Here is a 27,147-nt window from a genome sequence, read left to right on the forward strand (position 1 = left end):
TGATCACGAATCTTTAGATAACAACAATGTATCTTTACTCATTGGAGCTGATAATTATTGGAAATTAGTAAAAGACAAAATTGAACGTTTGAACTCAACATTAGTTACAATGGAAACCAAAATGGGTTGGATTTTAATGGGAAAACTATTTGATCGTATTGAAGATAAGGAATATGTAACTAATGCCGTCGCAGTGACTTCTTTATTAATTCACACATCGAAGATTGAATATTTGTGGAAATTAGATTTATTGGGGATTCAAGACCCTGTTGAAACAAAATGCAGAAAGGAAATGGAAATTGCCGCATTGAATCATTTTAACGAAACTGTTACCTTTAAAGAGAGAAGGTATGGGGTTCAATTGCCTTGGGTAACAGAAAAGGACTGTTTAAGTCAGAATTTCGATATTGCTAGACAGCGTTTAATCAGTACGACACACCGGTTGATACAAAAGGGGAAATTCGGGGATTACGAAAATGTTATCACAAATTGGTTAAACCAAATGAAGGAATTATAGAAGAAGTCCCTGAACATGAAATGAATAATCAGTGTCACTATTTACGACATAAAGGGGTATTCAAAGAAACTTCGACCACGAAATTGCGACCGGTTTTTGATGCTTCATGTAAAGATAAAAATTCGCGTTCACTTAATGATTGTCTAGAAAAGGGTCCAAATTTGCTGGAACAAATTATTCTTATAATTTTAAGATTCCGCAAGAATAGAATAGGAGTTATTTCAGATATAAGAAAGGCTTTTTTGCAAATGTCAGTGAATAAGAGTGATCAAGATTTCTTATGATTTTTATGGTGGAAAGACTTTGACAAGAAGGAACTTAGAGTTTTTAGACATAAACGCCTTGTTTTTGGATTGAATTGCAGTCCCTTTTTATTGGCTGCTGTATTAAGCCATCACATTGATCTAAATTCATCTAAATATTCTGAAACAGCGGAAAATTTAAAAGAATCATTCTACGTAGATAATTGCATTACATCTGTTCCTGTTGAAGAGACACTTACGCAATTCATCGAGGAATCGAAACAGATATTAGATTCTGCGTCATTCGATTTGAGAGGGTGGGAGCACACTTCTCTTTTGAAATCTGAGGACAGTATAGAACCTACTCCTGTATTGGGAATTTTGTGGGCTAAGGAAGATGATAGCCTTTTCTGTGAGGTGAAGACTGATACTTACAAACCAGTGAATCTTACTAGAAGAAATATATTGTCTGCATTTTCAAGCCCATGGGTTTTCTCTGCCCTATAACACCTAAACTACTCATACAAAAGACATGGTTGTTAAAAATTGGTTGGGATACAAATATACCCAAAGACTTAGGAAAAGAGTTCTATTCGTGGATTGATGATTTGTCACTTTTATCCAGTATTAGAATTCCAAGGGCTTTAGATATAAATGGAAATGAAAGTCTTAGTCTTCATACGTTCTGTCACGCAAGTAAACAAGCCTATGGTTGTGTGATTTATTTAAGAAAAGAAACAAGTGAAAATGTATCGGTGTATTTTCTTCTAGCCAAAAGTAGAGTGAGTCCATTAAGAAAAATGACCATAAATCGTCTAGAATTATTATCCTGCTGTATAGGAGTCAGACTCGCAGCTCTTGCTTTCCAAACACTCAAATTAGACAACGTTCCAAGGAACTATTGGACCGATTCGAGTACTGCACTTTCTTGGATCCAAAGAGATGACCATTGGGCGCCATTTGTCGCAAATAGAGTAAAAGAGATACGAAAATTGTCATCGGAATCTGAATGGCATCACATTCCAGGAAATTCGAATCCAGCAGATATACCATCACGAGGATGTTCGATTAAGTGTTTTGTGAAATCTCGCTGGTGGCAAGTGCCAGAATGGCTTATGAAGAACGATGAAGAGTGGCCAACTAGTGAACTGATTACTAAAGAAGAAGAAATTATGAAGGAAAAGCGAAAGAGCATTATTCCGACTTTGGCCAATATCACTGCTGAAAAATGGTATCTGATTTACTTTTCAAGTTACTTTAAAATTGTGAGAATGATTTCTTGGATTCTAAGATTCATAAATAATTGTAGACATGGAGGAAGAAATTATGGCAAAACCCTGAGTGTTGAAGAATTGGACATTGCTGAGAAGAAATTAGTGAAGATCGTTCAACAAGAAGCATTCTCTAGTGAAGAACTGTTGAAGGGACATTTTACTTTCAGGGATGAAGAAGGAATTATAAGATTGAAAACAAAGATTTTGGGAAGACATGATGATGAAAACTTCCGTTGCCCCATTGTACTTCCATCCAAACATGAAATAGTAGAAAGAATGATACAAGACTACCATTTACAACTTTTACATGCTGGTACTCAAGTTCTTTTGACCAATATTCGTCAAAATTTTTGGATAATAAAAGGAAGAAAAACAGTACAAGGAGTTCATATCGAAGTGCGTTCGGTGCAAGAGACACTCGGCGAAAGCTCTTGATACAGTGCCTTGTCCTCTCCCAGAAGATCGAGTCAGAGGTGCTTATGCATTTGGGGTGACAGGTGTTGATGTAGCAGGACCACTTTATTTAAAAGAAAATAGAAAAGCTTGGATCTTGCTTTTTACTTGTGGAGTTTATCGTGCGGTTCATTTAGAATTAATTGAAAGCTTATCAACTAATGGATTTTTTCTCGGATTTAGAAGATTCATAGCACGAAGAGGATGGCCTAGAGTAGTATACAACGATAATTGCACAAATTTTGTGGGGGCAAGGGATTTGCTCCGATCTGTTGACTGGAACCAAATTATCAGAAGTTCTTCGATAATGAAAATTTAGTGGAAGTTAAATCCACCAACCGCAGCATGGTGGGGCGGCTGGTGGGAGAGAGTGGTTCAGATGATCAAGAAATTATTGAGAAGAGTCCTGGGAAAAGCATTACTTTCATATGAAGAAATGTTAACTATCCTATGTGATGCAGAAGCAAATATCAACTCCAGACTGTTAACATACGAGTCAGAAGATTCCACAGATTTATGTGCACTCACTCTTGTTTCTTATGTTTATTCAGGATGTGCGAACTGAAGGTGTTCCGGATCTGGACAGTTTGGATAAAATCAACTTATCGAAAAGATGGCGATACCACCAAAAGTTACGTGTGAAATTTCGTAAAAGATTTAGAGATGAATATCTTGGTATGTTAGTACATCGACCAAAGACTGTACCTTCGCGAACCATCAAGAAAAGTGATTTAGTGTTTGTAGAGGACGATAAAAGGAAAAGAACAGACTGGCCAATGGGTCGCGTAATCGAAACATACCCAGGAAAAGACAACAACATCAGAGTGGTGAAAGTAAAAACATCTAGTGGTGAATTGTTAAGACCAGTTTAAAGAGTATTTCCAATGGAGATAGACAATAAAGAATCTATCTTCGAGCTTAAAACTACTGAATCATCCAAATCTTCGAGAAAAACTGGTCAAATGAATGATTTAGTAATTGATAACAAAAACTGTGAACTTGAAAATTCTGTTAAAAACATTCAGTTTAGTAGATATGGCAGAAAAATTGTGAAACCAAAGAAATTTAATTAGTTTAATTTTGTTTTCAGTACCACTATTATTTGTTTTCTTTGTTCCTTTCTTTGAATTCAAACTTTGTATACAATTTGATTTTCCAGTTTAGTGAATTAATCTCTTTACTAGTATTTTTCAGAAAAGAATTTTTTGCCTATTCTTTAAAGAATGTAAGTTTTCAGAATATTAAGTAAGTTTAAAATATTCAAGATATTTGTTACGCCTAGATAAAATTGTTGATTTGGTAAGATTTAAATTACTCATCTTATATTCGTATTTCAATTTTCATTTCACAATTGTTTTGACTTTTTCATACTTTGTCAAAAATCAAAAGGTGGGAGAAATGTTACAACTCAAACGCGAAATGAGCTAAAGTTTCTCTTCTGCCAGTAGCAACGAGGATCCTAAAAACGAACTTGGAAGAGAGCAGTCGCTCACTCGGTTTTTCTCGATAGAATTTGATACGAAGGGGGGATAATCTCCATCTTTTGATTTGAAATTAATCTTGAATTATGTATATATTGTTATATAAAAGATGTGTAAATAAAAGTCATTAAGACTTAATTGAAGTAATGATTTGAATCGAATATAGAGATCGAAAGCTCCCCAAATAGAACTATGGATTTTAGAAATGACAAAACCATTAAATTTGACACCCTGTTTATGAGGAGTGGCAGCAGATATCTTACAGATACCCCCACCTGAAAAACGTTTGGATATTCATGCCTTAATGCCCTAGATTTGCAGCTTGGAGAAGCACTCCTCAAAGATTACTACTGACTGCAGCTTAAGACCTGAGAGTACACAGCAGGAGAGACTTTTCAAGAACTCACAACTGTCACTGAAAAGTTAACACAACTAGCATTTCTGGACTGCAGGAAAGAAATTAAACATATATTCAATATCCAGTATTTTGTGGATAGTGCTAGGGATCCTGAAATATGAAAAGCACTTCAAATAGAAGACAAAGAAGATCTGAAGAATGCTCTAGGCTATGGCATGAAAGCTGAGATTTTCCACAAAGTCAGGAAACGAGACATTCGTCCTGTAACAGGAGTTAACAGCAAAGAAGACCCAATGCTGAAAGCAATGGCAGAACTGGCAAAATGAGTGGAGGCAACAGAAGCATCCAAGATTATATGGAATAATGATAAAAGATATAATATTGAAACTATAATGGAGAAGGACATTTATGAAAACAGTGTTGTACACCTCCAGCTCAAAAGACGAAAAATGTGTCGAAAGAGCAGCAGGCAAACTACATTCTTGAAATATCTTCTGTTCATAGAAGAAATCGTGCAAAGGAAGGAGAAATCGATAGTTTCTCATCCTGCATGTTTACAGACATCAGAGTTAATGTGACTATTTTGCGACCTGACACAGCCTAGCGTCTGAATGGGCACATTTTGTTATACAACTCCATCTTCAACCACAAACTGTGAACAGAAAGAAAATATCAATGTCTGGAAAAATAACTATGCATATTACATTTGCATCCTTCATACATGAGCACATTTTTGTGGCTGGTAAGACCACCCCTGAATTTTACTTTTTTAAGAAATGTAGATTTTGTTTGGATATCAAAAATAATTAGTTAAACACTAATGAAGAAATATGATGTTTGGAGTAGACAAAAATAAAATGAGCTGCAATTGGATAATTGCCCATGTTGATATCCCTCCAAGACTGAAATACATCATCAGTGGAATAGTAAGAACTCATGAGAAGTTTGTATGTGGAGGTTAATGTTATTCCTAAGGAAACTAAACATTCAAAAGGACTTTTAATTGCATTTGCCCTAGTGGATTTAGCAAAAAATGCCAGGATTGCCAACATAAATAGCAGCTCTTGCACTTTTCCCAAAGAATAAGAAATTGCTTTATGTTCTGTTATGACAAATATAATATGAAGTTCTGTAATCAGAAGCATAATTAAAATTAAAAGATTTAGTTGAGAGTACAGAATTAAATGCTAAATAAATTTAAGCTGCAAATCATTTAATAGAAGAATTTAAAAATGTCTTCTCAACTTTGTCTAGTAATGTTTGCACACAAATGTGACACAACACCAGATCGACACTGGAAAATCATTCCCATGTCAAGCGACATCCTCAGTGTCTCACAAGATGTTGGGACGCATCTGAATGAAATGAGGTACACTGACATTATTCAGCCGTCATATTTATCTTAGTTCAGCATGAAGACAGATCCACATAATTTTGTGTCAACTACAGACATTTAAATGACATTATAAAGAAAGAAAGTAACTGTTTGCCTCGAATCAAGAACACATTAGACATGCTAGCAGGAAACAAACAGTTTTTCACTTTGGATTTGAAAAGAGGAAATAAACCCTCATGATTGGGAGAAGACTTCCTTTAGTACCAATCAAAGGCTTTGGCAGTTTAAAGTAATGTCTTTTGGACTATGCATTGTCTAGCAACATTTGATCATCTGATGGAAACAGTCCTGCAAGGAATCTCATATGAAGCATGACTTGTGCATCTCAATGGCATTATCATTGTTGGATATACTTTTGAAGAACATTTAGAAAACATTTGAAAACTCAGCTAACTTAAAGCTCAGGCCACTAAAATGCAAATTATTTCACCAAGAAGCTACCTTGGTCGAATTATTTCAGCCAAAGTGTATGCACTGATTCTGAGAAAATCAAAGCTGTTTGTGATTGGTGTCAACTTCAAAACATTCATCAGTTAAGAAGCCTTCTTGGCTTCCAATTTACTAAAGATTTGTCAAAGGCTTTTCTCAAATGCCATAGCCTTAGCGCACCAAAGAAAGCAAAAGTTTTCGTGGACTGATGAGTGTGAAGAAACATTTAAAACCCTGAAGAATGCTTTGACTTCCTCTGTGTTGGCTTATCCACAACCGGAATATGGCTTTATTTTCGATACAGATACCACAAATGAAGGAATTGGAGCTGTTCTTTCAAAAGAAATTGATGGCCAGGAGTATGTCATTACCTATTCTAGTAAAAGTCTCTTTAAACTGGAGAAAAATTACTGTGTCATCAGGAAAGAGCTATTAGCCATCGTGAAGGCAGAACATTTTTACCACTATCTCTACTGCCGGAAATTCCTGTTACATACCGACCATGCGTCATTAAGTTACTTAATTTTAAAAAATCCAGAGTGTCAAATAATGGATGGATACAGTGATGAAAGAAATTTAACATCGCAGAGAAACTTCACATGGGAATGCTGATGCATTTTCAATAAGACCTTGTGCAGAAAAGTGCAAACACTATTCAAAAGCTGAGTTAAAATATGGTTTTGAAGTTCCACCTATCAGACAAATTAATACAGATTCCTTTGCATCAATGACTGATCCCTGGAGCTGTGAACAAATGAGATAAGCCCAAATGTAAGATCCTAAATTGAGGCTAATATTGGAATCAATAAACATGTAATCCAGCTGGCAAGAAATGGTATTTCTAGTCCAATGTCGAAAAGATGTGGTGGCTTTGTGGAATTCCCTTCATCTGTGAGATGCAGTTCTGCAGCTCACCTTACTGAGATCTCAAGTGCCAAGTATTCTGTCAGAGCTTCATGACAGCCCTCCACAGTCATTTTGGTGTAATGAAGACACTTTAAAAAGTTCATTAATGCTTCTTCAGGGACAAAACCAAAGCAAATTGTATAAAAGTAGCAAAATTCATGTGATGCAAGTGGAGTTCAAAAAAGTACGCAAACATATATACAAGGAAGATTAACAGCACTACAATGTGGAAACACCACTTGAGAGGACTGCTTTGGACATTGTATTGCTACAGCAATACTAGTACTTTTGCCTTGTAAAAATATGCAAACAAGCACCTCCTAGTTATTATGGCCTCAGCTTATGGCATTCCTGATCAAGAAGCCTCAACCATTCCAAAGTCCTAGTGGACAACTGGATTTCCCAATTTGGAGTGCCTTTCCTCATTCTGACCAAGGATCAAACTTCACATCTTCCATATTTAAAGAACTTTGTAGAAATCTCTAAATGGAGAACACTCAAGCTACTCCATAACGTCCATAGTCGGATGGCATGGTGGAGACATTCAACTGAACAATCTTAGACCACCCTCTTTATTTCTATTGCAGAATTAGTGGGACAACCAAAAACTGCCATTATTCCCGCAAGTGTACAAGAGTGTCATTTATAACAGCACTGGATTTTTGTCACCACAAATGATTTTTGGCCATGATCCTTGTCTGTTGCTCTCTTTATACTATTTATTTATTGTTTTTATAATGGTAATTTAATGGTTGTCTTGAGTTTCATCTTATTTATGGCCACGTCTCAAATGTTTGTCTCACAGAATTGTAGATTTTTAATTCTGAGTGCAACATCTTTGGCACTGTAAAAATAGCTGAATTAAAACTCAAGATATAGGCAACCTTGTTCCTAAGGGGCTTTGCCACAATTCAAAAATTAACAATTTCTCGTCAACTTGGAGACTCTGGAACATCCATGAAACCACATTTTCAGAGCTGTATGACTGATTCTTCCAGGAGTTTCCAGAATCTATGCTTACAGAGTATAAATAAAGGTCAGAGAGCTCTGTTGTGAATTGACTATTAGCAGTTAGGTGAACTTAAAGTTAGGGTTTATCTAAAGAGTGATTTCAGGAACGTTACAATTTAATTCATGTGTTAGAGAAGAATTACTAAATATCCACCTTCTCCTTCAGCTATTTTCAGTCCTTACTGTGCTGTGTGTACTATTTATTTTGCTTACATTCCATAATACATTGTTCCTTTCTGCCTGCTTTTCTGGACTTGTTATTTAAAAAAACGTGAACCGTTGCTGCTCCTATAAGTTTAGCATTTTCTGTTCAGTATTATTTAATCATTTGTTTTGCAATTTGTTTGATAAATGAATCTGGCAATTCAGTTATGTTTGGAATATTGTGATTCAGAAATTACTGCTCTAGGCTACACAGCATTTAATTTATGCTACAGCAATACTGAATGTTATTCATCATTAAAAGGTATGGATCATTTGATCATTAAGTTAAATCATACATGCAAATAGCCTCATTAATCTCTGTGTGTCTGTAAAGTGAAAATAAATCAGATATTAAACGATGTTGGAGTTTCAAGTAAAAACACGAACAATCCCATAGCTCGCAACAATATGTATGATGAAGTATCACCATCTATAATGATGAAACTACATCATCTTGGCAGATTCACATAGGAAACAATTAAGTGGTATGAATGATGATAGTACATCAAACAGCGTAAGATCCAAGTAGATACATGGAGAGAATATAACATGTTTCTCTGAAAACGAGATCTAATTCGAAAATAAGCATTAGCACGACTTTTGAGGATACTCATAGTTTAAGCCCTACCACAAAAATAAGTCTTAGATCAGATCATCAGTCAAACTTATTGTCAAATGACCAATCAGAATGCAGACTGAATACAAGTATGCACTTTATAATAAACCAATACTCTTTTTGACTATTTATAACCTTCATAATTCAATAATCATAATTTACTATGGAAATACTAAATATATTCATGTGATATAAAGAAATTTTTCTGAATTTTTTACCTACAGTTTTCATAGCTTGTGTGTGTTCATTCTTAAGAGCTTTTTTTTTCTTTTTTTGAGGGGGGGGGAAGGAGTGGCACTCCTATTTTGTAAGGCTTAAATCCAGGTTTGATCTGACAATAGATTTAAAAGAAATTATATTTTTATCCCTAAACAAGATCAGTATAAAGCAGTTATTGCATTGACTGCATGAAAGGAATTGTGGAAGATGTCTTACAGCATTCTTCAAACAGAGGTTACATCTCTGAATGGTCCGAAAATGGAGATCAGAGTACAATAACCTTAGTCAAAGATAGATGAAAGAAATGTTATGAAGCCCAAGTGTAGATCAGGTCGACAATTGGTATTTCTTGAATAAGAAGTCATCATCTGTAAACAGATTGCAGACAGATGAGCAAAAGTCTTGTTTTTCACAGGACTGTCATTCAAACATTTGCCCTTAAATGGCACCACATTTTAATGCATACTCCAGAAGAATTCAAAGTATTAGAATGTTGGATGGATGGCTCCTATCAGCATTATGAACAGTCTCTAAGAAAATCAGCAGCACAATTTAAGAAGAATGATGCTGCAAATGTGCTCTTGCATTTGCTTTTAAATGTGCTCTTGCATTTAAGTCTTTTCTTAATGACAATGACTTTTCTTAAATACAAGCCATTGTGCAGCCTGCCACCTAAAAGTTATTGTTAAAAAGAAAAGTATATAATGATTTTCATATATGCAGGGGTGTTTGTGGGACCCCAAAAAATCCCCTGAAACTTTTACAGACTTACTTACTAACATTTTGGAGTTTTGAGAAGGGGGGGGGAGAGAAATGAAAAATTACAATTATGAAGTATTGAATGACCTAATTATAAAAGTTGAATGAATTACTTTTTTTGCAAAATTAATAACCATAAATTTTCAAACATATAAACTACTAATTAAGACACAATAACACGCCGAATAAATACTAATTCAGAAGTCAAACAACAAAAATCAGCGTTATACCTACAAAATTTTCACAGGACTAGTTTCGATGGTTTTACCGAACCATCATCTTCAGCTGCAAAACCGCAAATGAACAAGATAGGAAATAATGATTAGATAAGATAAGAAAGCCTGGACAAGAATAAGCGCCATCTGTTGGCGAAACCAGAACTAAAACATAATTTCTCTAAATGCCGAAGGCAAATTTGGATTGGAATTAGGATCGTTAACTAGAACAGAAAGATTTTTATGAATGTGAAATGCCTCTAGAAAATCCAGTTCTCCAATGGAAGATGTTTTTTGAATAATTTTGGCAGCAGAAAAATTGAAAGTGTGATTTTCGGACCAACAATGTTGAGCAACAGAAGACTTCTGTGTTTCCATTTTTCTAACATATGCCTCATGTTCTTTGACGCGAAATTTTAAGGCTCTCTTAGTTTGGCCAATGTAAATTAAACCACACTGGCAAGGAATCCTATAAATACCCCAGGAATTCATATCCGGAATGGGGTCCTTGAGTATAGAAGTTGGAATTTTATTGATGGGAGAATAAACAACTCGAAAGTTAAATTTCTGCAAAATATGTGCAACTTTATAGCTAATTGATGGAAAGAAGGGAATGACAACAGAATTTTTATAATCTCCTAAAATAAGAGTGTGGCTTTTAGTGTGTTCAGATGAGAATTTTTTAACTGCTTGATTAATAATGTTGGGTGAAAAGCCCCTGTCAATAGCTATTGCTTTTAAATAATTTAGTTCTTCATCAAGGGCTAGTTTGGAGGAGCAAACTTGAAGAGCACGGAAAACATAGGAATAAAATGAAGCTAACTTTTGTTTAGTCGGATGACATGATTTAAAGTGTGGTGGAAGGCAAACCGATGAAGGTTTACGGTAAACTGTAGTACTGAAGTTGGATGTGTTACGTGTGACCAGAATGTCGAGAAACGGAAGAGAATTGCAAGTCTCAAGTTCAAAAGTGAACTGAATAGCAGGATCAATAGAATTCATTGTTGAAAGAACTTTATTTAAATCATCTTTATTACCTTCAAACAGGGTAAAAGTATCGTCTACGTAGCGGAACCATGCCGGGAAGTTTAAAGTTTCAAACAATTTTGATTCATAATAATGCATGTAGATATCAGCCAGGATGGGACTGAGGGGCCTTCCCATGGCTAATCCCTCAGTTTGTTTGTAATATTTATTTTGGAAAACAAAATGTGTTTGTTTCAAACAGAGTTGAGTGAGAGAAATTAGCTCCTCAATTTCGATGCAAGAGAAATGAAATTCGCGAAGTCTGGTTTCTAGACATCTTAATGCACCCTCCACTGGGACATTGGTGAATAATGATTTTACATCAAAAGAAACCATGAGTAAATTACTAGGAGAAATGTTTTTAACCTTTTTTACAAACTCTATTGAATTTTTTATGGTGTAAATGTTATTGTCTAATAGAGTGGAAAATCTAGAAACTAAATATTTAGCTAAAGGATACGAGGCAGTACCTAAATTTGATACAATAGGGCGGAAAGGAATACCACTTTTATGAATTTTGGGAAGAGCATATAATCTGGCACAATCCGCAACAGATGGGATAAGCGAATCTGGAACTCGCTAAATCATATCCAAAATTCACTGCCCTTGAGCAAAAGTCTTGGTCTAGAACGGAGAATGCAGTTAACCGTCATAAAAACACCCTTGCAGTTAAATTCGAAAAACTTCTTTTACAGTCTTCCAGTTCAAGTAGTTCAAAAAATCTTCCCATTGTAAACATCAAGCCAATAGTTAATATTTCTAATGTTAGTCTTTCAGAAGAACAAGAGAGAATTCTAAAATATAATTTTAACTTCTCACAAACCTGTAAACCCTCGATTCCAAAGATTTTGGCTCCTATCGAAAAAGCTTTCAAGTTCAGTAAAGTTTCAGATTCACAGAAAGAAATGATTAGGCATCTTATCGCTGATAATGTGAAATTCAATAATAAACCTTTGAAACCAAATCTAACTGCGAGAGAAAGAGCTACAATGCGCGAAATTCATTCTAACCCGGATATTATCATTTCAAAGGCCGACAAAGGTGGCCAGATAGTCGTCATGGATAAGAACACTTACATCGATGGTGTCACTAAACTCTTAAACGAAGGACCATATAATCCGATCCCTAAAGATCCGTCACCTTCGGACTTAACCAAAATAAAAACTGCGATCAAATCTTCGCAAATCATTTCAAGCAACTTAAAACATTCGCTTATCCCATCTGTTGCGAATTGTGCCAGATTATATGCTCTTCCCAAAATTCATAAAAGTGGTATTCCTTTCCGCCCTATTGTATCAAATTTAGGTACTGCCTCGTATCCTTTAGCTAAATATTTAGTTTCTAGATTTTCCACTCTATTAGACAATAACATTTACACCATAAAAAATTCAATAGAGTTTGTAAAAAAGGTTAAAAACATTTCTCCTAGTAATTTACTCATGGTTTCTTTTGATGTAAAATCATTATTCACCAATGTCCCAGTGGAGGGTGCATTAAGATGTCTAGAAACCAGACTTCGCGAATTTCATTTCTCTTGCATCGAAATTGAGGAGCTAATTTCTCTCACTCAACTCTGTTTGAAACAAACACATTTTGTTTTCCAAAATAAATATTACAAACAAACTGAGGGATTAGCCATGGGAAGGCCCCTCAGTCCCATCCTGGCTGATATCTACATGCATTATTATGAATCAAAATTGTTTGAAACTTTAAACTTCCCGGCATGGTTCCGCTACGTAGACGATACTTTTACCCTGTTTGATGGTAATAAAGATGATTTAAATAAAGTTCTTTCAACAATGAATTCTATTGATCCTGCTATTCAGTTCACTTTTGAACTTGAGACTTGCAATTCTCTTCCGTTTCTTGACATTCTGGTCACACGTAACACATCCAACTTCAGTACTACAGTTTACCGTAAACCTTCATCAGTTTGCCTTCCACCACACTTTAAATCATGTCATCCGACTAAACAAAAGTTAGCTTCATTTTATTCCTATGTTTTCCGTGCTCTTCAAGTTTGCTCCTCCAAACTAGCCCTTGATGAAGAACTAAATTATTTAAAAGCATTAGCTATTGACAGGGGCTTTTCACCCAACATTATTAATCAAGCAGTTAAAAAATTCTCATCTGAACACACTAAAAGCCACACTCTTATTTTAGGAGATTATAAAAATTCTGTTGTCATTCCCTTCTTTCCATCAATTAGCTATAAAGTTGCACATATTTTGCAGAAATTTAACTTTTGGGTTGTTTATTCTCCCATCAATAAAATTCCAACTTCTATACTCAAGGACCCCCATTCCGGATATGAATTCCTGGGGTATTTATAGGATTCCTTGCCAGTGTGGTTTAATTTACATTGGCCAAACTAAGAGAGCCTTAAAATTTCGCGTCAAAGAACATGAGGCATATGTTAGAAAAAAGGAAACACAGAAGTCTTCTGTTGCTCAATATTGTTGGTCCGAAAATCACACTTTCAATTTTTCTGCTGCCAAAATTATTCAAAAAACATCTTCCATTGGAGAACTGGATTTTCTAGAGGCATTTCACAATCATAAAAATCTTTCTGTTCTAGTTAACGATCCTAATTCCAATCCAAATTTGCCTTCGGCTTTTAGAGAAATTATGTTTTAGTTCTGGTTTCGCCAACAGATGGCGCTTATTCTTGTCCAGGCTTTCTTATCTTATCTAATCATTATTTCCTATCTTGTTCATTTGCGGTTTTGCAGCTGAAGATGATGGTTCGGTAAAACCATCGAAACTAGTCCTGTGAAAATTTTGTAGGTATAACGCTGATTTTTGTTGTTTGACTTCTGAATTAATATAAACTACTACATTTTATGTAAATATTTTAAATTACCTGAATTAATTCTTTAAAAAAAATTATCTAATTTTTGCTGCTTTTTTTTATTTTCTGATGTTTGTGGGCTTGTCTTTCTTTTGTGGTGAACTTCATAATTGCAGGAAGGTTGACTTTTATTTTCCTCATTTACAGTTGAAGAAATTTCCTCGAGAACTGCACATGCAGAGGTAGAAGCAGTTTGCTTTTCTGCTAATGTAGAAGGTTTTTCAGAGACTTTTATAGGTGAAATACATGTTTTTAAGTCCTCTTGATATGTTTTCCAACTTCTGTTCATATTCAGTAAGAGATCTTTGTGAATTGGATCAGTCATTGGATTTTTTGAGCCATATTAATAGTCTGCACTGCATCTAGGGAATCAATCTTAAGACAGGTTCTATAGTCAGTCACAAGTGTATCTATTAAGTTGAATGCACTTTCCACTAATGGGCCATGAAAGCAGCTAAGGCAGACTTTGACCAATTTAGCCAATGTAGGATACTTATAATCATACTTGAAATCATCTTTTAAATTAAAAACTTTAGACCAATATTTATCAATTGTATACTTGACTTGATTTCCACTTTCATCAGATGTGTAGAGCATTTCTTTGGTGATATCAATATCACTCTGGTATAACCATATTTCAGCTTCTACTTTTGACTTTTCATTATCACTAAAAATATGGGACATAAAAGATGATAATTTTTCAAAAGCTAATATTGTACTGGTTTTACCACTTAGCTCTGGATCTAATGCTGTAAAACTAATTAGATATGAATTTTTAAGGGGTAATTTCTGTTTCATATGCTGTGCTGTATTAGAATAAGCTTTCATCAGAGAAATTTGGAATTCTTTTGCTATTGGATGACTTTTTGATAATTTCTTCAGGAGAGTGGAAGCTTCTGCACCAGTAAATATTACTTTGCTAGGTAGATGGAATTCTGGATTTGTGACATCAACCTTTAATAAATCATTATAAGGTGTGCACTCTATATTTTTTGGCTTCATAAAAAAAGAGAAAAATTTTGCCATCAATTTATAAATACTGGAATGTATTAAATGAAGCATTGGTTTTTTTGTTTCAAATAATTTAATATATGTGTTGAACTCTGGTAATACTGCTGAATATAATGCCATATGCAATAAAGTTTTGTTTTGCATAACAAATAACCCATTTAGTATTCTTTTTTCCCGAGCTAAAGCATCCTTTGTGAGTTGTTGGGAATGCAAGCAAGAATACACTCCTTCAACAATTTTTTTCTGAGCTGCAGAAATATTTCTTTTATTGCATACAGTTTCAACATAAGAAAAATAATCCCCTTTATCAGTTTTATCCAAGTAGTGAAAATAAAATGCAATAAGAGCATCCCACAGATCTTTGATTCTTTCTAAAACACATAAAATGTACACCCACCTATGGTCTGGTCTCTTCAAGTAAAACTAATTAGACATGATTAAGTTTTTTAATGGCAAGGGATTCACAGATTTTGAAAAAATTTTCTCTTTTACTGCAGCTTTTCATATCAAAATAGATGTCATCAAACAAATCTTCTAAGTATCTATCAAAACATGAAGCAAATTTTTTTGCACAGTTATTAGCTGTGTGACATGTGTCACCATCAATATCTAATAAGTGAGGTGCTTTGTTTGATCGTAGTCTGGTTTCAACACCCTTTTTTTTTCCACACATGGTGTTACATGAGTCCATTAATACACTAATTAAGTTTGCCCATGGAATATTATTATCTTCAATAGTATTAACAACTGCTTTAAAAACAGCTCCTGAATTGCAAGATTCCATCTTTAGAGATGCAAAATGATGAACTACAACTTCATTTTGATTGTTATCATAAAACTGCACCAATATTGCCAGTATACTTTCTTGAGCACTGCTAGTACTTTCATCCAAATTTAGAGAAAATGGAGTTTCCTTTAAAGTTTTAATGATATTTTCCTTAATAGTTTTTGCGAGCCCATATTTCATCTTATAACATGCAGTAGTCCTGGACATTTCCAATGAGTTTAGTGCCGTCTGATCGTGGCTCAACTGTTTGCAGAGTTCAATTAAATTGGGAGCTACATTGAAAGAAAGAGAATTCTCGGCGATAAACGAAGTTATTAATACCTCTTGGCGTGCTTTTCTTGTCACTATATCCAATGGCCGAGCATCAGTCTCCAGTAAGTCATCAGTATTTTTTGAATTAGCATAATTACTTAAAGTCATTGAATGTCTACTGCACTTTGAATATTTTATGTGCATCACAGTTTTAGAATGATTTGTGAAAGCCTTGAATCCTTCCCCACCATACTTCAGCAGTGAGTTACAAAAAACACAATATGCTTGTCCAGCAACATTTATTTTCTTGCATCATGTGCCGATGGTATCCCCATTACCATCTCTCCATTCAATCCAATTCCACCTAAATGCATTCCGGACACCTTCTCCTAATTGTACAATATCACTATTTATATCGAGAAATTTCATAGTGAAATTCTCCTGCGTACATAAATAAAAAAATATTTCAATAAACGAAACGAAAAATTTACACGTGCATCAATAAATGAAACGAAAATTTTACACAGCGGAGGAAAAAAAGTTGAGAAGCGATCAATGACAAATAGCTAATACAGCAAAAAATCCCCCTTCTCTACTTATTGGCGCCATGCCAGGAGAGATAAGACCTTTGAATCCAGAGTCACGTGATCGCACATCTGGTTGAATGAAGTCTCTCCCTTTTTTTCTGCCGCGCCTACTTGCCGAAAAGAATCCAGAAGAGAATGTCCGAGAACCGGGGGAATGAGTCATAACTCGCAATAAGGAAAGAACAAAAAAGAAGTTTTTTCCCCTTTTTCACACATTATCACTGCCTTTGGAGAAAGAAAGGAAAAGTTTTCACCACACACACTGACCTTGCGTTTTCTGCTTTCAAAGCAAACAAAATTACCCAGATCAAAATAAATAATTCATTATTATTCTTACTTCCTTTTGAACGACGATCCCCGGAATTTCCGGGTATTGAAGTTCAAAATCCCCGGAGCACAAACACCCCTGATATAAGTCCAGCTAGTAACTGATAACAGAAGACATGAAGGACTACATTTATTATTCTTGCATTGCTTAATTTGCTCACTAATGAGAGATTAAATTTGAAAGAGAAATTAAATATCTTATGCTTTACTGAGTGCAGTGCAGACACTTTGTGACACTTTGAAAACAAAGCAGACACTTGTGAAACCTAGCATGCAAAATGTTGTAACTTACAATTAAGAGCCCATTGAATAAAATCACTCATATTTGTGTTCCACTGCACAGTAAGCTAGCTATAGGTACCAGGTCTGTTGCTAGACATGAGAGATTAAAGCCAACGATTTGGCACAGAGGGGAGGGAGGGGGAATTGCAAGACAGTCGAGGCAGAATTTGAGGTTTGAAATTTTATGACAATGTTCCAAAAGATGATGTACTGCAGTGTACTTGAAGAAAAATAAACATTTTTACATAAATAAATGTCAATTGTGCATGAAAAAATACAATATTCCCTAAAAACAAACCCTAATGAATCACTTGCAGCAAATTTCATATAAATAAGACTGTCTTATTTGGGGAAAATACTCTTATATAAAGAGAGAGATCTGAAATTTAAATGTGTCACACATGAAATCAAGAGATTTTATTATTTTAATAGCAGTTCATTCTAAAGTTGTAGGTTAAAAAAAAAAATACCAGAACTTCAGTTTTAAATTTTGTGTATTAGTTCAGAAATTTTAACTGTTTCAGGTTCTAATAGTTCAGTCAATAATTTCAAATTCATAATGCTTACAGCAGAAAAAAATATGATTTTCTTTATTTATTTATTAAAGATTTCAGTCAAAACCAATCAATAAATTTAGATGAATAGGGCAAAAGACCTACAATGTCTATGATCAGCTTTAGATATTTTAATAACCTACAATAAACAATAATTAAAATTATGTTGCATCAAAGAAAATTTATTTCATTTCAAACTATTTCAAATCTTATTAAAAAAAAAAATCACTTTCAGCAAGCACTTTTGATTTTCCTTTTTGATATTTAAAACATCAACAGTTTCGTTTTCACTAATTTATTTTTTGTTATTCAAGCTACAAGATTAAGGAAGCGAAGAGATAATTCTTTAGTATAAATATTTTTAATATGTAAAATACATTGTTCAAAAGACTTATCATATTTGATGGCATATAAGACGCACCCTTATTTAGAAGGCCACACACATGTTGATGTAGAAAAAGTTAAGTGTGTCTAGATCTTTATCCAGGCTAAAAATAGCATTCAGTATTGAAAGTTAACCTGTGTCCTTCACGTATAAGACGCAGGTAACTTTTTCGAGACCAAATTTAGGAAAAAAAGTGCGTCTTACATGCCGTCAAATACGGCAACTATCTAAAAATGTTTCTGTACTAAAAAGATGCTATTTAAGCATTAAAAGTGTAAACAAAAAATGTATTAGTCTGAAATTTGATATACTGCATAAAATTAACAGAAATTTAGGATTTTCTGTTAATTATAGAACTAAGTCTAAGATCTGGCTTTGTCAGGCCTTTAGCCATTCCTCTTTAGGATTTTTTCAGATAAATCTAATAAGATGACATGTAGTAAATATAAAATTAAAAGTATGAAACAGTGATTTATGAAATAAAGCAGCATTTATAACCTTGACAAAATTGAAATTTATCCCCCCCCTAGAAAAAAAAAACTCAATTTCTATTTGTTTGCTGTATTAAACACTTCTTGCAATGTAAGTTGTTTAGTTTAATTTGTTTTCTGTGCTAATACTTTCTCTTTAATTCGATACGTAGACATAAATTCTTATTCAGTTACAAAATTCCATTGTTCAAGGTCCTGTAATTGCCACATCAAGAATTCCCACTACATCCCCAATTGATATTTTTTGTTTTATCAACTTCTCTGTCATTTTTTTCACTCTTATTAGTAATAATTTCTCTGAAGATTTCACTGTTTGTCAGCTGATTAAAGCACTACCATCACTTTGATGCTTCATTGACATACTGGCTTTCAGCAGGAAATATTTTTCTCTGCTCTTACCAGTTCCTAATAGAGTCCCTTAAAGACCCTGGCATATGATAAATTCAAAAAGAAACATTTTCCTTGTGAAACAGATCTGAAGAGAGATTGTTATTGCAGTGAAAAACTTCCATTATATTACCATTTCTCCACATTTCTTCACAAATTCCTATTAAATGGAAAATTTCACCTTTTGTTTGTGAACCTTTTTGCTGAAAAACCTTCAAATCTGCAGCTATCATTGTAAAGCTTAGCTAGCACTCCCTAGACACTGCCGATGTATCATGAGATTGGCAATTAAAGACATGTTGTTCTGCTAAATCTCTTTCTTCTAGCACATGTTGATGAAGTTAAACCTGAATTGCATTAGCTTAGTTATTTATTACATTTAAACCTATTTCCCACTCATGCTTTAAAAATGCCCCAAATAAATAAATTCTCACATCTTAATGCTTATCCAGGGCTGACACTACACATTTTATGGCACAATCAAGTATCTACAAAGTTTGAAATTCTTCTGCCAAGCACCTCCCTAAATTCTAAAAATTTTGTGTCTCAGTGCCTTGGCTAAAATTTTAAAGATTTTGCCATCCACGCGTTTGTGACTTATCTCATCCAATTAACAGTAACATCAGATCAGGTAACATATGGACTTCAAAACTCTCAAGAACAACTCTAAGAGAGGAGAGCAGTTGGCTCCTCAGGCAACCAGACATCAGCAGGAGTGGCTTGGGTAAAATTGCATTTTGAGCAAAAGAGATAGACCTTACTGCCCGCCACAAAACAAAGATGTGCAGATGACCAGTAAACTAAAGCTGTTTGTCCAAATCTATTGCTTGACTCAGTTTGGGCAGTTGGCAACATACCACTTATTTTCCATCCCTTAATTTTGTTGTTTGGTGCTTCTCTAAATTGTAAAAAGAGTTTGTCCCCCACCAAATTATGCTGCCCGGTTTAACCGCACCAGTTTCAGCATGGTGCAGCATAAGTGAATAATAAATCAATTATTCTTATTTCAAACAGCACTAAATGCAAACTTTTGATCTATAAGCACAATCTACAAAATCTTTTTTTTTTTTTTCATATGGACAGATATCTTTGTTAAATTTCTCCTTGTCGACACACTCAGCATTTCACAGTGGAGTTAGTTGAAGTCTGTAATCATCACCTAGCAAAAATTATGCTCTTTACCAAAAAGAGTTGCCATGCTCTTTGGTATCCAATTAGTAATATTAAAAAAATAATAATGGTTAGATATTGTTGCATGAGTCATTTCTTGAGATGAAGTGTGTTAATATTCATGCAGGAATGAAAGCAAAATATAATAAATGAGGATTCGGAGACTGGAGTCAGAGTCGAAGTAAATTAAGAATTGGAACTCTTCACGATGTTTTATAATGAAAAATATCAAATGCACAAGTATAAAATATATTAAATTTTTTTTTAATATGCTGCTGGTGATTTGGAGGTCCAGATTTTAGATCATGCTGTACATTGGACATCTGGACTCGGACTTGGTATGGTAATTTGAGGACTAGCATTTGGGAAATGCATTCAGTATTTGAATAAGCATGTATGTATCCATATAAAAGAGATGAATGTACAATTAACATAAGTCTATATACACATTAAAATACTTGTTAGAGATGATAAACATGAGAGAAATTTACATTTTTACTAATAAAATATGAATTTTGAACTATATAAATGAGGAAGGAAGGAAACTTTAGGAAGAGTAATTATCTAAACAGGTTATTTTTAATCTTTTATTTATAAAAATATAAAATCACAAAGATGAGCTGTTCTTTCTTATTCAAAAGGCCACTATATAAGGCTTTATGCAAGACTAAATATTAACATATTACAAAAAAAATTAAATGCTATTGTAACCTTAACAAAATTAGAAAATATTTGCATGAGAGGATAACACTTATTTCCAGTGGTGTAGCAAGCATAACCGGCGCCTGGGGCAAAATACCTTTTTGGCGCCCCTCCCCCCGAAAAAAACACCTATAGTAATATAATGTATAGAATATATTCATAATAAAGAAATAACGCAAATAATATTAAAATGCTGAATCTGCCTTAAAATACTCTAAAATATATTAAGAATAGTCACAACCTAACTACACTAGCATTGGATTCGGAAATGTATCTGTGTCAGCGGAAAAATCAGACATATGATGATCTAGAATTAGTTAAAAATGTATTATTTATTTTATACATTGTTTTTAAAAATACAATTACATATAATTGTTTTTATAAAAGTACAATTTTTAAACAATTAAAAGTTTATATTATACATAAGTAGATATATTTATTAATAATAATATAATATTATAATACATTAATACCATTAATTACTATGTATACATTTTTCTTGCTTTGGATGAAGCAAATTTATCAATTACTTCATCAAAGTCGATATTTTTAATTTCTTCTCTTTCCACATTTAAAAGTGCCAGATGACTTAGGGGATCTTGTCCCATCGTTGATTGTAAATATGTCAAAATTAATTTTAATTTGCTGAACAAACGTTCATTTGATAATGAAATAGTAAGAAGTATTTGAAGTGTGACTCTTAGGTTTGGAAAAATCTTTTCTTTATAGATCTGTAATGGAGTTTTAGAACATCTTGTTGACATATTCACTGCTCAAAACAATTAGGGGATATTGTGGTTCGGTATGAAATAACCATATAATCGACAACCTTTTTAAGGAAAGGAAATAGAAGAGATTATAAAGGAAAATTATAATGCTTACAAAGTTCGGAATATGCAAATTTAGCCTGTGACCTCGAAAACTATGCATTTTAGATAAGAAGTAAGGAGCAACCTGCAGCATTCCTTTTGTAGTAGGAGATTAAAAACAATTTACACGTGTTGAATGCTTTGTAGCAATGAATATACGATGTCTTAACAAAGTGACTTAGTTGAATCGGTAGCTAGGAAGGCCATCAGTCGTTTACAGGAGAGTCAAATGCAATCCATTGTAGCAGAAGCGTTAGGAGTTTTCCAAAATGCCAATTTCCAGACTATGGAATCGGTTTTAGGAAAATGGATATGTTTGAGAAATTCGGGACAAGGTCGCCTTATCATTTTAAAATAAACAGTGGGAGCTATACGTGCATTTCGTTTAAAAAAGTAAAAATATATCTCCATTTTAGAGAGATAAAGTGGACAGAAAGAATGTTTTCTATACGGAGATGTTTGGTTGATGTACTGCAAACATTTTATTACACATTTTATCAGGCAATGCAAGGAAATAAATAATTAATTATATTACAATGATTATTAATTTTAAATACATTTTCCAGAAATCGATCAAAATAAAAACTTAAATTTTCCGGAAAATCTTGTTAGGACACCATTTGGCGCCCCCTTGCGAGAGATGCCCGGGGCATCATACACCCCCTTGCTCCCCTCGCTACGCCACTGCTTATTTCACTTCATTGTGGTCATAACTCAGCAATCGCTGAGAACTGAGTATCTGTCTTATCCTATATATTAATACCAAATCCAGATATTTAAATAAGAATTAGACTGATAATAGTGGCTATTTAATTAAGAAAATGCAGAAAAAAATTTTCAGGTTAAAATATATGCAGTCACTAGCTTATTCCTACAAGAAAACAAAAACTTTAATTATTAAGAAAACGAGAAAAAATAAATTTACTTGACTATATTTGAATATATTTCCAGCCGCACTAATTGATCTGCTCCTTTCAATGAAGAGATATTTTCAAACGTTGTCATCATAAAATCTATGAAGAAAAAAATAAAGATAATTATATACAGAATAACTTGCCAATTTTTCAGTTTAGATTTGTACATATTTTATATAGTGCATACATACTAATTTTAGATAGAACTGCATTACTTTTACATTGTTTTTTACCTTCTATTATCACAGCACTGACAAATCTAATATATATTACATAAAAATATCCTTCAGTAAATTATAAAAGAAATTGCTAACAATTTTCAAAAACTAAACCATAAAATTGTTTTATTTTAAATTCTAAATGGGAGTTTATTGATAAAAATTATTGTGACTAATATTTTATTATCAATTATTAGATTTATTCCAAGCATCGTTCAGGCAAAGTATAATCACCATCTAATATATATATATATATATTAAAAATTGTAGTAAGCTCGCCTAAAAGTTAGCAGGAGCTGTGGCTCCTATAAAAAGTAAGCTTAAACTTTCGATTATGTCAAAAAGAGTTTCCGATTCTGGAGCTGCCAAAGGATACAAAGCGAAAGCATGTTTCAATGTCCATCAAACAAAAAGTGAAATTGCTGCAAAAAATGGATAAAGGCATGAAGAAAGCGACAGAGAGGTTAGTTAAAACGAAAAAATTTCGATTGACAAGTTAGTCGGTATTCTCGGCACAGCAATTACAGGACTTGAATAGCGGAACTTTGTACATGAACAAGAAACTATGGCTGTTTATAGAATTAAAGAGAAAGCATTAGCACATAAAATGAAGCAACTTAAAAAACTTACATTGAAAGAAATGTTTAATAAAGTAAACAAATAAATATTAAGCTTTTTTTTTTTTTTTTTTTTTTTTTTTTTTGTAAATTTTGATACCCTTCAGATCATAATTGGTCTTTATTTCATAAATTACGGTTTCATATTTTTAATTTTATAATTTCTGCATGTCATCTTACCAGATTTAAATTGATGATCTATAATCCGGAAAAACCCCTAATCCGGAATTGCCGAAGTCCCGACGAGTCTGGATCGCAGAAATAATTAATCATTTATTTGAAATTCAATGTCATTTAAAATTTAATTAACTTTAAATTTGCTTTTTACGAATAGAATGTTTGTTAAATTCATTTATATATGTATAATATATATATACACACAAGCACTCACATTTTTTTTAATCTAATGGCAGGCACTTGCCTATTCAGCACTGACCACTTCTAAGGCCAGAATTAGCAGCCATTTTATTGTGGGGGCACTTAATAGGCTGCCACCACTGCCTCCTAAGTAGGGACGGACAGTTACAACTATGTCTTCTCAGGGATTCGAACTTGGGCCCTTTGGTACTGCAGTAGGCTTCCCTAACCACTATACCATCTGCGCGGCTGAATAACATATGTTGACCTGTTTTAAACATAATAGCTGCATCTTTTCTTCCTCAGAAATTCGCAGGTCCTTGGTGAATAGAAGATAGTGCCAGATCAGCAATAGCTAATAAAATACAATTAATGTAGAACAGAAAACAGTGATTAATGAGCTCTGCTCTGGTACTTCATCATACTTCATATATGCTCAACAACACTAATATACAGAGTACACAGAGAAATAAGAGGCTAGGACATCAATCAGAATGCATCTCATTTCCCTTTGGCATTTTCCCATTAAACCTTTGACTGTTACGGGCGCATATATGCGCCCAGCAAAAAGCATCAGTGTGGCCTATGCATGCTCGGCAAGGCTTTTGGCTGTTTACTGCTGTCTCATGTGCATATTCGGATATTATTTCTATCTTATATATTTAACACCCTCAGAAACCTCATATCTCGTTCATTGCGTAGTAAAAAAGTAAAAATGAAATCTTGTTTATTCAGTCACTGTACGGCAAGCACGTCGCTCACACGAAGTGCTTCAACTTAGAGTAGTTAGCAGTCAAAGGATCAAACTACTGCTGAATAATTTTGGCCTTGCAACATTGCTGAAAAAGTCTTAAGAGAATGGAAGCCAAGTTCGCCAAGTATAAAGTTTAAGATCTGAACTTTTCAGTTTTTCGGAAAATTGCAGATATTTCTGAATATTAGATCATCATTTTAAACCTAGTAAGATGGCGTGTAGAAATTATAGAATTAAAAATATGAAATAATGAAGCTTTTATGACCTTCAAGAAATAAAAATCCATGAAAAAAGCTCAACATTTATTTTGCTATATTAAACATTTCTTCAACAAAAGTTGCTTAATTTGTTTCATCTTTTTGTGCTAATGCCTTCTCTTTAGTTCTACAAATAATTTCTTATCCAGTTACTAAGTTCCACTGTTCAAGTCCTGCAATTGCCACATCGAGAATTCCCACACGGTTCACAAAATTTTTTTGTTAACACCTCTCTTTTTTCACTATTGGTACTATATTTTCTGGAATTTTTTAGTTTCCCAGATGATTGGCAAAGCTTCTTTATCAGTTTGAGAATACTTTCTCTCTGTTTCAGTCAGTGTTATAGAAGCATATATAATTGGCCTTTCTGTTCGTTTCATCAGGAAGTTTGCGAGAAAGTACCGTAAGTAACCCCATTTGTAATGCATCGGTTGCCAATGTTAAGAGCAATTTTGGATCATAATGTATCAAAACTTTTTGTGAACACATTTATTTTTAATTTTTAGAAAAGCCACCTGATATCCTTCATCCAAACTCATTTTGAGTTTTCCTTAGTTAGTTTAGGTGAAATTTTTCATAAAAATTAACCAAGCCTAAAAAACTTGAAATTTCTGGGTCTTAGGGCTTTTGCAATCACTGATATTTTTGCATCAATTTTATGTAAACCATTAGCATAAATTTTATGACCTAAAAATTGTATTTCATCCTGAAAAAAATTTGCTGTTCTCAAATTGAATTTTAGTCAAATTGAATTTTACATTTCTCGATGAATTTTTTGAAATATTTAAAAGTGCCTCATCATCAGATCCTGTTACTTGCACATCATCCATGAAAACTGTACATCCTTCGATTCCTTGGAATAGTCTATCTATGTAACGTTGCCAGATTGCCAACACTGCATTTAGCCCAAACATTAATCTCTTACACTTATGTAATCCCTTCTGTGTGTTTATTGTTAATAATTTTTTAATCTCAGAGTGTACTTTCATTTGTAAAAAAGCATGTTTAAAATCTATTTTTGAAAAATGCTTTCTCCACACAAACATGAAAATATTTCCTCAACGGTCAGCAACAGGTGTTGATGCATAACAATATTTGAGAATAATGTCACCGAGGTGTAGGCACACAGTCATATATAGCCATCCAGATTAACTACTGGTACTACCAGAGTTGCCCATTCTGATGTTTCTACTTTTTTTATTATACCTTCCTTTTCTAAGTGATAAATTTCTTTACCTATTCGGCTTTTTAATGCAAATGGTACTTGCCTAGCTCAACAAAATTTGAGAAACATTTGCCCATGTGGGTTCGAATCCCATCCTCGTTGCCCAGATGTCGTATATCTTTAGTGGGCTATTATTTCACAAGACACCGTATTTAATTATATGCTACTTTATTATATATAAAACATATCATCACTCATATACATACTCATATATTTATAATTAAATTAAAAAACACTACTTAAAATATAAATAAGCACATACATTAAATTAATAAAAATTAGCTTACAATCTTAATTACTTTAAACTAAATCATTGCTAATAACAATTTTCCAATAATACCATATTAATTTATTTACTCCTTACATTTAGAACAATGCATAAAAATAATATCCTCAAATAATTAAAAAATACTAACTTTGAGGTCCGGATTATAGATCATTCCGGATTATGGGTGTCCGAATTAACGACTTTTGACTGTACTATTAAGTTTTTGATACACCACATAAATATTATTAGATATATATTTTATGTTCTAATTACATATTTATATGAAGAATCAATTCATTAACATACAAACTAACCCTCGAAGAGGCAAAACTGTATATATACAGGCCTAGAATACTTGTTGTGATACCTGTAAGAGTGTATATAGTATACATGCATATTAAAATATGTCAAAGAAATCAAGGCAATATATCAAAAGTATACAAATCTAGGTATGAAATACAAAAAGAGTTTTTACATTAAAATGGAAAAAATAATTTGTTCTCATAGTAGTTTTGGGAAATTTATGCGGTACTTTTCCGTTTCGTCGGCGCAAATCTCGCTAAGCAGATTTTATTGGCGACAACATACAGTGTACACATAAAAAATGTTAACAAATGTTAGTTCTAAGAATTTTTTATTTTGAAGGCATAAACATTTTAATATCGTTCAAAATTTTCCAAAAAGCCAATAAATAAAGTCAATAAATTTGTAAAAAGACATTAATCTAAGAATTTATTATGCTTTCATGGTTCAACATCCTGATTCGCCGGTTCGTA

At 33.4% G+C, this 27,147-nt stretch overlaps 1 protein-coding gene across 2 annotated transcripts in view; it reads right to left on the reverse strand.

Annotated features, from left to right (window-relative positions):
• LOC118199250 (uncharacterized) overlaps positions 1-27,147 on the reverse strand; it is a 249,158-nt gene that overhangs the window by 211,636 nt on the left and 10,375 nt on the right. For both annotated transcript variants that reach the window (XM_085824140.1, XM_085824137.1), the window contains exon 2: positions 22,687-22,774. In XM_085824140.1, the coding sequence (XP_085680266.1) occupies positions 22,687-22,769 (83 nt within the window). In that variant the 5' untranslated portion in view covers positions 22,770-22,774. The remainder of the gene's footprint in view (positions 1-22,686; positions 22,775-27,147) is intronic.

This window comes from Stegodyphus dumicola, chromosome 1, assembly GCF_044657685.1.
Source record: "Stegodyphus dumicola isolate Sdum_Otavi_A_Nest chromosome 1, ASM4465768v1".
Taxonomy (NCBI): Eukaryota; Metazoa; Arthropoda; class Arachnida; order Araneae; family Eresidae; genus Stegodyphus; species Stegodyphus dumicola.